The sequence below is a fragment of the Phytophthora cinnamomi genome, assembly GCF_018691715.1.
Source record: "Phytophthora cinnamomi strain GKB4 chromosome Unknown Contig5, whole genome shotgun sequence".
Taxonomy (NCBI): domain Eukaryota; phylum Oomycota; class Peronosporomycetes; order Peronosporales; family Peronosporaceae; genus Phytophthora; species Phytophthora cinnamomi.
In genome coordinates this window covers 647,645-662,277 of record NW_027150938.1, presented here as the reverse complement: position 1 = coordinate 662,277, position 14,633 = coordinate 647,645, and the positions used below count along the sequence as shown (strand labels likewise).

General features: G+C 59.6%; 6 protein-coding genes across 6 annotated transcripts; 3 read left to right on the top strand and 3 right to left on the bottom strand.

Moving 5' to 3' along the window:
* Positions 1–544: 544 nt before the first annotated feature.
* Positions 545–1,624, bottom strand: IUM83_09820 (sugar phosphate isomerase/epimerase; the record flags this gene model as incomplete). Its single annotated transcript, XM_067934291.1, has 2 exons — positions 545–1,512; positions 1,588–1,624. 2 exons carry the CDS (start codon positions 1,622–1,624, stop codon positions 545–547), a joined length of 1,005 nt encoding a protein of 334 aa, XP_067799353.1.
* Positions 1,558–2,166, top strand: IUM83_09819 (uncharacterized protein; the record flags this gene model as incomplete). Its single annotated transcript, XM_067934290.1, has 1 exon — positions 1,558–2,166. The coding sequence occupies one exon, from the start codon at positions 1,558–1,560 to the stop codon at positions 2,164–2,166; it is 609 nt and encodes a 202-aa protein (XP_067799253.1).
* Positions 2,167–3,622: 1,456 nt separating this feature from the next.
* IUM83_09818 (Membrane trafficking and cell signaling protein HRS) lies at positions 3,623–5,893 on the bottom strand (the record flags this gene model as incomplete). The annotated part of the gene is made up of 1 exon (XM_067934289.1): positions 3,623–5,893. One exon carries the CDS (start codon positions 5,891–5,893, stop codon positions 3,623–3,625), a length of 2,271 nt encoding a protein of 756 aa, XP_067799252.1.
* Positions 5,894–6,803: 910 nt separating this feature from the next.
* On the top strand, positions 6,804–9,095 carry IUM83_09817 (P-loop containing nucleoside triphosphate hydrolase; the record flags this gene model as incomplete). The annotated part of the gene is made up of 3 exons (XM_067934288.1): positions 6,804–7,973; positions 8,088–8,952; positions 9,019–9,095. The coding sequence occupies 3 exons, from the start codon at positions 6,804–6,806 to the stop codon at positions 9,093–9,095; spliced, it is 2,112 nt and encodes a 703-aa protein (XP_067799261.1).
* Positions 9,096–9,191: 96 nt separating this feature from the next.
* On the bottom strand, positions 9,192–10,467 carry IUM83_09816 (UDP-N-acetylglucosamine/UDP-glucose/GDP-mannose transporter-like; the record flags this gene model as incomplete). The annotated part of the gene is made up of 4 exons (XM_067934287.1): positions 9,192–9,718; positions 9,831–9,864; positions 9,938–10,004; positions 10,094–10,467. 4 exons carry the CDS (start codon positions 10,465–10,467, stop codon positions 9,192–9,194), a joined length of 1,002 nt encoding a protein of 333 aa, XP_067799260.1.
* A 1,994-nt stretch (positions 10,468–12,461) lies between these two features.
* On the top strand, positions 12,462–14,551 carry IUM83_09815 (Long-chain-fatty-acid-CoA ligase; the record flags this gene model as incomplete). Its single annotated transcript, XM_067934286.1, has 3 exons — positions 12,462–12,479; positions 12,555–12,703; positions 12,778–14,551. The coding sequence occupies 3 exons, from the start codon at positions 12,462–12,464 to the stop codon at positions 14,549–14,551; spliced, it is 1,941 nt and encodes a 646-aa protein (XP_067799262.1).
* Positions 14,552–14,633: the final 82 nt, after the last annotated feature.

Genomic DNA, 14,633 nt, shown 5'->3' with positions numbered 1-14,633 from the left:
ATTTCTTTCCAGCACCACCAGCAGTAGGAACTACGCCAGCAGCGACAAATTTGGTGGAGTTGGATTCGCTCTTGCCGATTGACACGGCACCGCCCATCGCCGTCGATCGCTGTACTCTCGCGCGAAGCTTTGTCCCACCGAAGCCTATTGACCGATTTGCCTGCGCGTTTGCGCTAGTAGAAGTTAAAGGCGGTGCCAAGTTGGTCTTGGGATGAAGTTTTCAAACGCGGCGCTATTAATACTGGTGCGAAGTCGAGGAAGGTAAAATTGGTGAGTTCTGGAAAACAGGAAGACACGCGAGGGCTGATGTCAGCCTGGTGATCGTCACCAAGAAATGAAGCAGGTGCATGTCCAAATGTTACGTTCTGTGCGTTTCCAGGACGGATAAGGTGCTGGGCAACAAGGCAATGAGGTCGCATCCCACTTCAACGTCTCGAGCCAATCAGATCTGGTTGAAGTGGTGAAGGGCAGCAATGCATTTGGTTAGTTATCAAGACGTGTAAAGCCGAGCAGACCAACAAGTTGGAGCGTCGACGCGGTCGCTCTAGCGCCGCACTACGCGATCGAACTTGCTTCGCTGGGCGTTGGCCTGCTGTGTGCAGAGTTCATCCACGTTGTACGCCTCGAATTGCTGATCCTCGTGGTGGCGCGGGGCGTACGGAATGGGTCCGTACTCCGGTGTGAACGTGGAGCTTTCCCCGTCAGCCTTCTGCTGCAGCCAGATCGCGTTCCACAGTCGCTGGAATCGCTCCACTTCATTACGCGATAGCTCGTCGTCGTGGGGATACTGCAACTGCGCTGCTTGCTCCGTCCCCACCCGCCCGTGAACGTGGCGAACTCGCGGCGCGACCTTCTTCAGGAGCCACTCGTTGTCCTCCGGCGCGTCCAGCAGTCGTTCCGTCACCACGCACCAGTGGCTGAAGTCCAACGTGAGCTTCAAGCTCGGGAACTCCTCGAGCAGAGCCAGCGTCGCCCACGGCGAGTAGAACATGCGCCCACGATGGGTCTCGTGCGCCAGAATGCCGTCGACTCGGACCTGCCGCTCGATGTCGTGCGCGCGACTGAGGAACTCCCTCTTCTCATTGGGGCACCAGTGATCACTGCCGGAGTGGGCGTTGATGCGAACGGGGCGTTGGCTGAAGCTGGCGACCGCCTCGAGCTGCTCTCGAAAGCGCTTGACGTGGCTCTCCACCCCCTCAAACTGCTGGTGCAGGTTCTGCGACTCGTAGTCCACCCAGCCCGAGTAGACCCCCACGATAAGTTCCAGGTCGTTCTCCGCCAGCAGTGGCAGCACCGCGTCCGCCCCGCCCAGAGCTTCCAGATCCCCGAGACTCGCCTCAATGCCGTCGAACCCTTGACGTCGGATATGTGCCAGCAATTGTGACGCGTACGACCCAGACGCCGACCCTGCAGTGCTGGCGCTCGCGAGCTTCAAGGCACTCGGCGAGCCCCACAGCGACCGGAAACAGCGGAGACCCCGCAGAGCCATGGTCGAGGATCGGATCCTTCCGTCTGTGTGGGAACGTGCACCACTTCTCAATTGACTAAGGTCCCACGATGAGCGACTGCCCCTGCGGAATGCCGTACCTGACCACGGAGACGTGCCCGGAGTGCGGCAGTGCAGTGCACGCGTGCTGCATGGACGACAGCTATAGCATGTGCCAATGGTGCGTCAAGAACAGCGGCGGCAAACGTAAGGCTCGTCAAGCGACCGAGAAGGCAGCGTCAACCAACAAGAAGCCCAAGCAAACGAATGGCAGCTCGCAGTCGACAACTGCAGGCGAGGCGCCGAGCAAGAAGGTGAAGGCAAACATCAACGGTGCAGCAACCGAGGCGCCAAGCAAGCCACCACGCAAGGCTGCGACGTCAGGTAGTCTGGCGTCGAGCGAAGCATCGGATACGGAGTCGGAGCTGTCCGAGTCCGAGCCTGAGGCAATTGAGACGGAGCGGGAGCTCACTACAGACAGCTCGCAGACGCTGCAGCTGCAGCGCCTCAAGATGCTGAGGCTCCGCGCGAGGGTTGCCAAGTACCAGGCCAGAGCACAGGCGTACAAGGCCAAAGCGATGGAGGCCCACTTCGCCGCCGAGACTTTCGCTGCTCGCGTCAAGCTGCAGACGCGCGGGGTGTCCGAGAGCGACATCGATTCATGTCTGCCCTCTCTGTAACTCTAGGGAAGCATCTAACAACCAACGTCTCCATCCTACGTCCGCAGGTGCAACGCCGCCACTAATTGAAATCACACGCAGCGAATGTCCTTGATGACCTCCGCACCTTGAAGCCAGGGTCCCCAGGCTATATTCCGATTGACCCGGAGTTCCTCACTCGCGGCAGTAAATCGATTGACGATGCCAGGCCCGTGTGGGCGTGCTCCGAGGAGATCGAACCGCGGGCGAACTCCAAGTCGCACCCGACGGCCAAGTGCAATTACTGCGGCGAAAGGGTCCCAAGAGCTTCATGATCCCGCACCTGCGGAAGTACCCGGCCGCGCCGTCCTCCGTAGCGCAGCAGTGGTAAGAAGACTCGGCGGTCTTGGCCATCGTCACGCTATTGTCGAGCGTGACGCCACTCATCCCCAGCATCTCCGGAGGCTTCTCTAGATATGGTCAGACCATACCGAGCTGGCGTCGGAAGACCTAGAGCTGGTGCCTTTGCCTTACACGCCGAGGGCTTACAGTGCAGCCCAGTTGCAGCAGCTCGAGCTCCTGCGACTCAAGGCCAAGGTCACCGAGTCCCAGGCAAAGGCAGTGGAGGCTCGGTTCGTCACAGAAAGCTTCGCTGCTCGCATCAAGCTGCAAAGCCTCGGGGTCTCGGATAGCGAGATCGACGCCAACCTACCGTCGCTATGATCGACCAGGGCTGGCATGGGAACGACGTAGTGTTGAGGGTTTAGCTCCCCGTCCTAAGCTTAAGAAGACAATTAACCAAACGGCGGGGTCAAGTTCATCTATCCAGCAACACGAAATGGCAGTCTGGACGAGAGCTTCACGCCCTGGGCGAAGGGTGCAGTATGGGCGCATTTCAAAGAGATTCTGCCTCGAAGAAACCTCAAGGCTGACCTCACCGCAGCATGCAAGTACTGTCACAAAGTGATCTGTGGCAAACCGAAACCAGCGAAGCAGCGGTGGCAGGGGCTACCAAGTCAACCAAGCCGCACGACGGTGAATGTAGGTGACAGAGCTCCGATCACCGGGGTTGCTATCGTGTCTTCAACACCCGCCGCGCAAACTTCAGGTATTCGAGTCGAGGAATTCGAAAGCCCCCAGACCCTGAAGAAGCGGCTTGGACTTCTCAAGCTCAAGGCGAAGGTCGCGCAGTACCAGGCGAGAGCGATGGAGGCCCAGTACAGGAATCAAACTGCAAAACTACGGAGTGCCGAGCAACAAAATCGACTTAGCTGCTCTGTGAAGAGCTATGATTCTACTTTTTAGTTTGTTGCAACGTGAACATGAACACGGATAGCGTTCTTTACTCACACTTCACCGCGATGACTAGAAAGAAGCACTCACAACTGCTCTACGGCATCATCTATCGGTCTGAATCTGTTACTGCGTTTGGTTGTGCTCCCGGCTGCGAGCATACACCAACACATCTACCTAAAACCTACTCATCACTTCGCGGTCATTACTTCTGCATGTCTAGGGATCGCTGGTAGGCCGCAATGGCCTTCTCGTGGTCGCCCTTCTCAAAGAGGATCTTGCCCAACAGGGTGGAGTTCGTGGCCGACGGCTCCAACTCCAGAGACCGCGCGATTGAGGCTACAGCGGCGTCCAGGTTCTCGTCGGCGTAGTAGGCACGGCCAAGCAGCGAATGAAGGGCGGGGTCATCCGGTCGAATCTCCACGGCACGCGTGAAAGCCTGCACCGCCGCACTCACACTACCCTTCTCCATCATAACATGGCCCAAGTTCACCAACACGTCCACTTCTGGCAACGTGTCCCCGCCCACTTCGTCTCCACTCACATCTTCAATTTCGTCTACTACGTTTGCATTCGCAGCCTTGGCTGCCTCCACGACCGCTTCTTCATCGTCGTCATCATCCTCATCCTCTTCTTCTTCGTCGACCAGGTACTCCCGCGCAACGTCGTCAAGAGCATCTGCCTCAGCATCGTGGAGATCTCCAATATCCGTCTCACGGCCCTCAATGTCGGATTCGGAGTCCGATCCTTCGATATCGTCGTAAGTGGACTCGACAGCAGCGATTGTGTTTAATGCATCTTGCAGGCGTGTAGTCCGTTGCAGTGCAGGATTTACCGCCGTCGAGTTGGATCGCGATGGCTGCTGCTGAGGTTGCTGCAGCAGCAGCTGATCATTGCCAAAGTTGGGGCTATCGATATCAACCTCGCGTGTGGGTCGGAAGTTACCCGCGCTCTGCGTCCTGCTCAGCAGTTGACCCGTAGAGCGATACATCGCAATGCCGGGGTTCGGAACCGGGCCTGGGTTGCTCGGTGGGGTTGCAGTTGTGGAACCTGCGCGCATTTGCATGGGTATAGAGTTTTGGCGGTCCCGGGACGCCGGCATGCCGCCTGCGCTGCCTCCACTTGTATTGCTGCTGCGGGAAACGTTCGTGAGTCGGTCAGGATCGTTGAGCATCTCGGCCTGCACGCGTAGCTGCATTTCAGCTTGCTGCTTTTCCTCCATAAGCTGCGAGACCTGCTTCTGCAGATTCGCAACCTGCTCGTTAATTGCGGCATCGTTCCCAACTCTGTACGGCCCGGCGCTGGAGTTTGAGGCGCGAGCAGGCGCCGACACGTGACGCTCGAGCATGTTCGGTGGCGAACGCTGCGCCTCATCCGAGCGACGTGCGTCACCACCCCTAGCTTGGCTCAGTCGCGTCTGCGGGGCCACGCGCTGTGTAGGCTGCATCGTGACCTGCTGCTGCCGCGCCTGGCGACTCGCATTGCGCAGCATGTCGTGGCACACGACGCAGACGCGGTGACGGTCGCTGAGTCCGTAGTGGGGCAGCTTCATCCGCTCGCGCGCGGAGTGGTCTCGGCAGATGGACTGGCCGCAATTCCGGCAGTGGTGGCGCTTCTTGAAGGTGCCGAACTTCTGCGCGCAGATGCTGCAGCTGGGCGCGTTCATCCAGCGCGGCGGCAGCGACACCGTGTTGCGGTTGGTGGTCGACGGTCTCTGCGCGAGGGACTGCGGTCTGATGCTCTCGGTGGTTTTGCGCGGGGACCAGGGGCTGGGTCCGGGCGGGGCGTTGCCCCCCAGCGTCACGCTCACCTGCTGCGTGTAGAAGTCGTTGTCCGAGAAAGATCGCATCTTGAGCGAGGCCGTGCTGCTGAGCCGGCGCTGGCGATTGCCATACTGCACGGCGCTGACGCGCTGCGGCACGGGGAGGTCTCCGGCGATGGCCTGGAACCTCTCGGAGGGCCGGAGCTGGCCCTCGTCTTCTTGCTGCTGCTGGGTCTCGTGCTGCAGCCTGGCGGCCTCCTGCTCCTCGATGGCCAGCTGGTCGGGCAGCCCCTCCTTGGCGCACACGTGGTGGTACATCTCCTCGAGCAGCTTGACGCTGCGGCTGGGCAGGCCGGCCTTGCGCGCGAGCTGCACGGCGTTCTCGCCCGAGGGCGCCTTCTTGAGCACGGCGTCCGGGTACGAGGCCAGCAGCGCCTGCAGCCACTCGATGCGCGCCTGCGCCTTGATGGCGATCTGCAGCGGCAGCATCTCGGCCGTGTTGGGCGAGCGCGCGCCCTGCGGGAAGGCCTTGAGCAGCGCCAGCAGCACGCCCTCGCCGATGGACTGCGGCTCCGTGCAGGCCCAGTGCAGCGGCAGCATGCCGTACGAGTCCAGCTGCTGCGCCGTGGCCGGCTCGGCGTCCACGAGGCGCCGCAGCTCCTCCCAGCGCGACGACTTGGCCAGCTTGACGGCGTCCAGGCGCTTGCTGGCCATGGCGGCGTGCGGTCGGTCGGTCACTCGGTCGCTCGGTGCTGGCGGCGGAGATCCTGTGTCTGGAGCGGCGGGTAGCGGGGCGGAGGCCTCGACGACTCACGTGCGGACGACGCCACGAGGCAGCGCTTACTATGGAGGAAGGGGGCTGAAGTGGGCCGCCAAAATAGTACTTAAAGGATAGTAGTCTGCGTCGGGGAAAAGTACTATAGTACTGCGATTAGGAAGAACGGCCGGCTGTTGATGATTCATGAAGGCTTTGCATTCTCACGCAGATGTAGGAGATTACTATCGAACGTGAGATAGTACGTTCGGAGAGTACTACCGAAAAATAGTACTGTTCTGTACCTACAGGTGCGGAACGCGTAGTAAGCACGGGCGCTGCTCCGGATCTGTGTCCTCGGAGTGAGATGCTGCTCGCACGCGCTCCGCCGTACATGTAAGTACATGTCCGTACAGAGCGTGCGCGTCGAGGCATGGCGGTGCTCGTCGGCCCGGGAGCCGGCGGCGGCAGTTGGCAGTCATTGACAAAAGTGGGGGGTCCATCGGAGATCAAAGCCGAAGTGATACAGTATCATCTACGCCCCTCCGCGTCGCTACAGGCTCAGCTGCGCGCATCAATTGCGCCACCACTGACGGCGAGGCATTGCTGCAAGCCCCGCCGCGATCGCTTGGGCGGACTGGCGGTCACCGCAGCTCCTTTCTCTGCGCGGCGTCGAATCTGTCGTCGCAGCTCCCGTGGAAAGGATTGCTCAGGCTCTCGCACTTAGGCGGGACCCCCAGGGTCACGTGTTTAACCATTTCCATTCCAGGAAACGACTCGACGCACCCCAGCACCACCACGGTGGCCGGCCACGCCCCCGTCCCCGCAGCCCAGTACGCGCCCGTGCACCCGTCACCGTCGCCCGTCGCTATGGACGCCGTGGAGACGGAGGCCGACGGCTCCGACCCCATGGAGCTGCTGCACGTGCGGCGCCAGGGCCTGCGCGAGAGCTTCACGCGCTACCGCCTGCAGGAGACGCTGATGCTCATGGGCTGCAGGCCCAAGGACGCCGTCACCGTCACGCAGGAGGTCTTCGCCGTGTTCGCCAAGCACGTGGCCAGCGACAGCAACGGCAGCGTCGGGGCCTCGTTCGGCAACAACAGCGACGAGGAGTGCGAGAAGCAGCAGCAGCAGTTGGAACAGAAGAAGCTGCCGGTGGCGCTGCCCTGGCATCTGCTGCACCAGTGCATCTACTCGTCGCTGGCAAGGCTAGACTACGTCAAGCCGCACCACCTGCTGGACTTCGAGGTGGCCAAGGAGATCACGCAGAGGAACCAGTCCTTCGCCGTGCTGCTCGGAGGCACGTCGGGCACGGGCAAGTCCACGCTGGCGTCGCTGCTGGCGGCCAGGCTGCGGCTCACGACCGTGCTGCCCACGGACTCGGTGCGCCACGTGCTGAGGTCCTTCACGTCCAAGGAGGAGAACCCGTGCGCGTTCGTGTCCACGTACCAGGCCGGAGACGCCCTGTCGCCCAAGATGGTGGCGGCGATCCAGGGAGACCGAGAAGACATGTCGGCTGCGAGGCTGCACAAGAAGATGGTGCTGAAAGGGTACAAGATGCAGTCGGATCTCGTGCTGGAGAAGCTGGATCGCGTGCTAACGATGTTCGAGGAGCGCAAGCAGTCGCTTGTGGTGGAGGGCGTGCATCTGAATACGGACGACCTGCTCACCCTGGTGAAGAAGCACCCGACGTGCGTGCCGTTTGTGATTTACATCAGCAACGAGAACAAACACCGCGAAAGGTTCGCGGTGCGCGCACGCCACATGACTATTGACCCGCAGGAGAACAAGTACATCAAGCACTTCGACAATATCCGCATCATCCAGCGTCACCTCTGTAAGCATGCGGATCGGTGTCTCATTCCGAAGATTGATAACACCAACGTGGATCGCAGTATCGCCACAATCCAGAGCACATTGGTGCGTGTTCTGCGAAAGTTGGACCGCGGAGAGAAGCTCGTGGACGAAAAAATCGGCAAGTTTGTAATGCTCTCGCGTGAGCACGAGAATTCCATCAAGAAGGCCTGGTCAAGTAAAGGCGTGCGGAAAGCAATGCGCCCTCTGCTCAAGCAAAAGGTGGCTAAACGACTATTGCTACGCCGGCTACTTGCAGAGCAGACTATGGATACCTTTGGGGTGCCGGATCCTCACCAGGGGGAGGACTCGTCCAGTAGTGAAGAAGAATACGATGACGATACTGGTCGAGAAGCAGATGATGAAAGGAATGCTGACGAAGATGACGACGATGAGCAGACCACGGTCGTGGGAAGTCTGCTCAGCGGCACAAACACGCGGGACCATTCGTCCACTGCAGGTCAAGCATCACCAATGCTTCCTCAGGGACAAGCGACACCAACTCGTGTGGCTGCTCAGAGACGAATGTTTTTGGACGAGATTGAGGAGCACGCGGCTGGCACAAGTGACAATGCTACGCTAATGCGCTCGCTTTCGCAGGCAATTCGCCAAGCTGCAGTCTGGCGTGCTAGCCAACCTTTGACAGACTACACAGATTGGGAGTCGCATGTTCCACCGCCCAGCCCTGAAGTGACTTTTTCGGATGTAATGGAGAATATGCCGGGGTTTGCGGTGGCTGTTGAGAAGGGAAAGCGACCTACTTGGAACTTTGAGGAGCGCCGCAAGTCGTGGATGGCTGGAGATCAGCCCGCAGACGCACCGAAAAGTCTTGCTGCTCAGATGGGTACAAGCCGAACTCCGCCTCCAAGCGCCTCGCGGCAGTTCAAGGCATTTGTAGAAAGCCAACGTGTTGAGGGAGAAGCTCAGCTGCAAATGCATCGAACGCAGCAACAGCTTCAGCAGCAGCAAGTGCTTCCCGTGACTCACCAACTACCACCTATCGGAAGGCGGACAAAGGCGGTTGCTCGAAGGGTGCAGTCTTTGCCTTCGGAGCAACTGCAGGATAGCTCCAGCAGCTTGGACTTTGACTTCGACAGCGTGTCAATGGCGGATGCAAATGAAGATATGGACCATGTATCGCAGACGTCGTCTCCTCGTGATGGAGGTAAGTACTTTAGCAAAATGGTGGATCTACGTGTACTCTATCGTGTACTAACTCAATATTATACAGGTGTATCACCCTTGGAACACAGCTTCGCGGACACCGACAGTCACTTCGAGGTCAGCTCGCAGAGCTCTATGGAATGAACGATGATTTATTGATACAAACTTATGAGATAAACCAAAATTGCCGAAGTTCTATCATCATCAATATCATCTATCTGTGCGGCTTGAACTGCACGGTTACGGCTGCTTCTGGTGTGATGGCAATGGCCCCACCATGGCGCGGTAGCGAATGTACGAAAACGAGTACGCGCCAATGAAGGATAGCGCGACTCCGACGAAGTTGGCAGCGTAGCTCGGTGCATCTGGGAACAGCAGATAGCCACCGATCGTGGCGAACAGGTCCTTGATGTTGCCCGTCACTGATGTTGTGAGCGCAGAAGTGCGTAGCGTACAGAGCTGCACCGAGAATTGGTACAACACGCACATGCTGCACATGACTACCATCCCCAAGATGAACCTCGAGTCACTCAAGTAGGGGAATGCCATCACTTCGTCGCGTTCAAAAATGAACCCGAGCACAGAACAGCACACCGCGCCAGCTGTACTGTTGATGATCACGAGCTGGCTCGGAGTCAACGTACTCTCCTTGGAGAACGCAAGCGACATCGCAGTGCACAAGTTCTGCAGCAACACTAGCGTGTATCCACCACGCACATCGGACATTACATCCGTGCTGCCTGCAATCAAGCTGCCCGCAGAGCTCACTACAGAGCGTACATGAATGCAACGGCGTCCACGAGTTAGCTAGCTATTGTCGTCACGCATGCGTGTCTGCACGCATAAAATACGCCGGGATGACATCACTCCACATCGTACCGAGAATCGCCACCTTGATCGACCCGGAAATGGCCTAAAATGACAACGACCACCACGCCCGTTAGCTTGGCCCAATAAAGCAACCGAGCTGCTGGACATCAGCGCACCTTGCGCAGCACAAGCCACTCGATCAGCATGACCGTGATGGTTGTCAACCGACGCAAAACCAGGTACCTGCACCAGCAGGACAGAGCACAACGTTAGCCCCCAAACAGTCATGCAGCGAGCGCTAGAGCCCGTCTACAATACACTCGGCGACGCACATGGGCAAGTTGACCACCCGCAGACTCGCGAAGCCCAGCAGCATGTTGCTCAGGTGCAGCGCCATCAGCGGCAGCAGCACGCGCAGCATGTAGACTCCACCCCTGTGCTTGGTCTCGACGGACCTGCCGACGCTGGGCTGCTGCTTGGCCCCCGCCACGAGCGCGTAGACGCGCTGCGCCGTCGACAGCAGCGCGAGACTCGCGAGCGTGAAGACGCTCTGGACGGCGCCCAGCGTGTACACGGACCGCCACTGGAACGTCGTCACCAGCGTCTTCGTCAGCAGGTTCATGGTCAGCGAGCACAGGAAGTAGAAGGCGCACGGCCACAGCGCCGCCAGCAGCGCCGCCACGCTGCTCCGAGACGCCTTCTCCATTGTCAGGCGTGTCTATGTTTGGTCGACTGGTGGGACACTTTCAAGTGCGGCGATCGTGTCGCGGACACAACTTGCCGCGATTTGAGTGACAGAAATAACGTTGTACTGTAGTTTAAATTGGCGACCAATCAGCGAGCACGCAGATTCGATGAGCCAGCGAAAGCTCCATCGAAATGGACCCATCGTGCTTCCCATCGTAAAGCGCCTCGCGAATCTCTAGTGCATGTAATGAGTAATGTCCGCCTTCGTGACCAGCTTCGTCGGGATGCTACTTGTAAGCATGCTACGCGCATACATGTGACCCTTGTCCGAAGCCTGCATGGACCAAAAATACCCCTCTGGCAACGCAAAAAAAACAAACAGCGCAGGAACCTACTTGGACACACCACGCCTTCCTCTGAACCTCGCCAGGCTGCTCAGGGTAACACTGTCCCGCCAATCAGGCGCACGACCTATTTGCCACCATGCTTGCACTGTTATTACGCTATAGATTCTCTCTCCTCGTGCGTAGGTTCGACTGCTTTGCTCGGCTGATACTGACGATGCCGAGCGCGACAGAAGCAAGCGCCAGGGAGAGACCGAATGATCAATGCACGAGATGCAAAGCAATGCTCGGCGGCCAGCGGAATACTATGCGGTCCCGCGGCAGTACCCTGCGACTGACATGTCAGTGGACAACGGCAACTCCTTGAAGCGCACCAAACACCGACTGTGATGACTCCGGCAGTCAAAACGGTCAAGCTGAGCTGACTCAAGTTTCCCTCGCCGGCGGTCTTTGTGGCGGTCTCGTCGCTCGAAGTGCCATGGACACGAACGGCCCACGACTGAAATCACGCCGGGCTGCGCCGTGGATGCATGTCAGCCCGTTGCGCCAACAAACACCGCCGAATCAAGGCGGAGCAGGTCTGCCGAGGAATTCTTCGTCCGCGCGGTGAAGCTCAAATGACCCGCTCAGCGCTACCTTGACGGCGCTGTTCGTCTGCAGAGCCACAACTGCAAAGCGGGGGCGCTGGATATGAGGGTCCAACCAAGTTGAAGTGAAGGGGGATGCGTCGGCCAGGGCGCGCAATCAGTGCAATTAAAGGCTCTATCACAGGTTTCGCCGAATACAAATTGTATCGGAAGTCTCTTGAAGAACCGTGCTTAAATAGCGGGGTATAATTTACAACAGGGAGCGTAAGCACGGCGAATGTTGTCGCCGCCAGCTGGTTGTCATTGTCGTCACTGGCGGTCAGCATTCGCCGCGCTTCGGCGTTGCTGCGCGGTTTAACACCATCGAGCTGCCTGCCAGCATGGCCAACGTAGCGGCTGCGAGTCTCGACGCCGGCGCGCCCAGCCAGCACGGCCCGCCGTTCGTGGCGTGCCACTGCTGTCGCGCCTTGAACCGGACGTTGGCCCGGCCACGCCGGGGCCTTCAACACAACTTGTGTTGCACAAGCCAGGCACTTCGGCTCCCTCCGAGGGCAGGTCGCTGGATCTCCCACTCTCGCCGGGCTCCAGTCCGGCGGGTGACAAGCACGCTTGGGCGCGCGGTTGACGACGGTCATAATTTTCTCCCTTTAGATGGATGTCTGCAGCAGGCTGCCGCTGGCGGAAGCGACTGGAAATTCGCTGCCGCCATGATCATGGCTTAGTCTGTGCCGTAAGCAGCTTACTAAGCTGGGTGCTGGGGCCATTGCTTCATGTCGATGCGGCGAGCGAGCATGAGCGCCCCGCGGGGCTTTGCGCCGCTCGGATCGGAGACCGAAACGCCCGGCCACGCACGCGCGGCGCCGCTGATTGGCGCAAAAGCGACTTGGGGTTTCCCCAGAAGTTGCACCCCATACAAACTTCAAGAGAGGGGGGCCTGATCGAGCGCTCTCTCGGTTTCAGTATGGCTGCCGCCCAGACGGCGGCTCTCGTCGACCGACGCCAGTGCGGAATTTGCGACAGCGAACGCAGAAGCCCCCGCAGAAGAGAAAGCGCCCTCGCCCTGGACCAACACAGCAGCCACCATGGCCACCAACTACACGGTACGCTGCGGCGACGCCGCCCCACGCCCTCGCTCGAGCGAGCGAGCGACTGACTGACGAGACTCGTGTGTGCAGACGTGGAAGATCGACGAGGAGGTGAAGATCCGCGTGACGGAGTCCGGCGCCGGCGCGCGCCCCGCCATCACGGCCCCGCAGGCCTTCCACAACACGCTGGCTAAGTACGGCTCGGCCAACGCGCTGCACTTCAAGCAGGACGGCGAGTGGTACGTAGCGGTCGATGGGGGAAGGGGCGAGGAGTCCGCAGCTGTTTAACACGTTCTGGATCGCTCCCCTGCAGGACGTCGTACTCGTTCCAGACGTACTACGACAAATGCTGCCAGTTCGCCAAGTCGCTGCTGCACGTCGGCCTCGAGCGCTACCAGGGCGTGAGCATCATCGGCTTCAACTCTCCCGAGTGGGCCATCGCCGACGTCGGCGCCATCTTCGCCGGTGGCGTGGCCGCGGGTATCTACACGACCAACAACCCCAAGGCCTGCGAGTTCATCGCCAAGCACTCGGACTCGGGCGTCGTCGTCTGCGACGGCATGAAGCAGCTGGAGAAGTTCCTGGCCATTGAGAAGAACCTCCCAAAGCTCAAGGCCCTCGTGGTCTGGAATGACGTGGTCCCGGAGGGCATCCAGAGCACTGTGCCCGTGTACTCGTTCGAAGACTTCATGCAGCTCGGCAAGGACGTCAAGGACGAAACGCTCAAGGAGATCATGGACTCGCAGAAGCCCGGCAACTGCTGCACGCTCATCTACACGTCCGGCACGACTGGCGACCCGAAGGCCGTCATGATCTCGCACGACAACGTGGTGTGGACCATCATGAGCGTCATCGGCATGATCAAGCGCAACTTCAACCACCAGATGCACAACGGTGACCGTCTCGTCAGCTACCTGCCGATGTCGCACGTTGCCGCGCAGCTGATTGACATCTGGCTGCCCATTTGCGGCGGCCTGCAGATCTACTTCGCTCAGCCGGACGCTCTCAAGGGCTCGCTCGGTGTGACCCTGAAGGAGACGCGCCCTACGTTCTTCTTCGGCGTGCCCCGTGTGTGGGAGAAGATTGCCGAGAAGATGTGGTCCATCTCGGCCCAGACCACCGGCATCAAGAAGCGCATTGCGACCTGGGCGAAGGACAAGGCCGCGCAGAAGACGGAGCTTGCGCAGTACGGCAACTCCGGAGGTGCTCCGTGCGGTTTCGGTGTCGCCAACGCGGTTGTGCTCATGCGCGTGAAGGAGGCGCTTGGCCTGGACCAGTGCATTGCCAGTTTCAGCGGTGCTGCCCCCATCAGTCGCGAGGTTGTGGAGTACTTCGGTTCGCTGGACTTGCCTGTGTACGAGTTCTTCGGCCAGAGTGAGGCGTGTGGCCCGCAGACGTGCAGTATGCAGGGCAACTGGAAGATCAGCACGTGCGGCCGTACTATTGACGGCTCGGAGACCAATGTGATGCCCGGCACGGAGGAGCTTATCTTCGGCGGCCGTAACATTATGATGGGCTATCTGAAGGGCGAGCAGCAAACCAAGGATACGATTGACGAGGACGGCTGGCTTCACTCGGGTGACTGCGGTAAGATCGATGAGGATGGTTTCATGACGATCACGGGCCGTATCAAGGAGCTGATTATCACTGCTGGTGGCGAGAACGTCCCGCCTGTCATTATTGAGGACACTATCAAGGAGGAGCTCCCTCTGCTGTCGAACGTTGTGGCCATTGGCGACCGCCGCAAGTTCCTGTCGGCGCTCTTCACGCTGCGCGTGAAGGTTGACAAGGAGGGCCACCCCACGGATGCCCTCGACGAGAAGGCGCTTAGCATCATGAAGGAGATCGGCAGCTCGGCCACGACGGTGTCGGAGGCCCGCGCTGACGAGAAGGTGAAGGCGTACCTGGACGAAGGTCTGAAGCGCGCCAACGGCCGCGCCACGTCGCGTGCGCAGAACATTGGCAAGTACACCGTGCTGGACCACGACTTCTCCATCAACGGCAACGAGTTGACGCCTACGCTCAAGCTGAAGCGCAAGGTTGTGTACGAGAAGTACGAGTCGGTTATCGAGGGCATGTACGCGTAAGTACTGTCATATTCGTGCCATAGAGTATGGCCACTTCCGGAGCGATACGTCGGCGAGCAAGAGCGTATTAATGTCTTCGAGG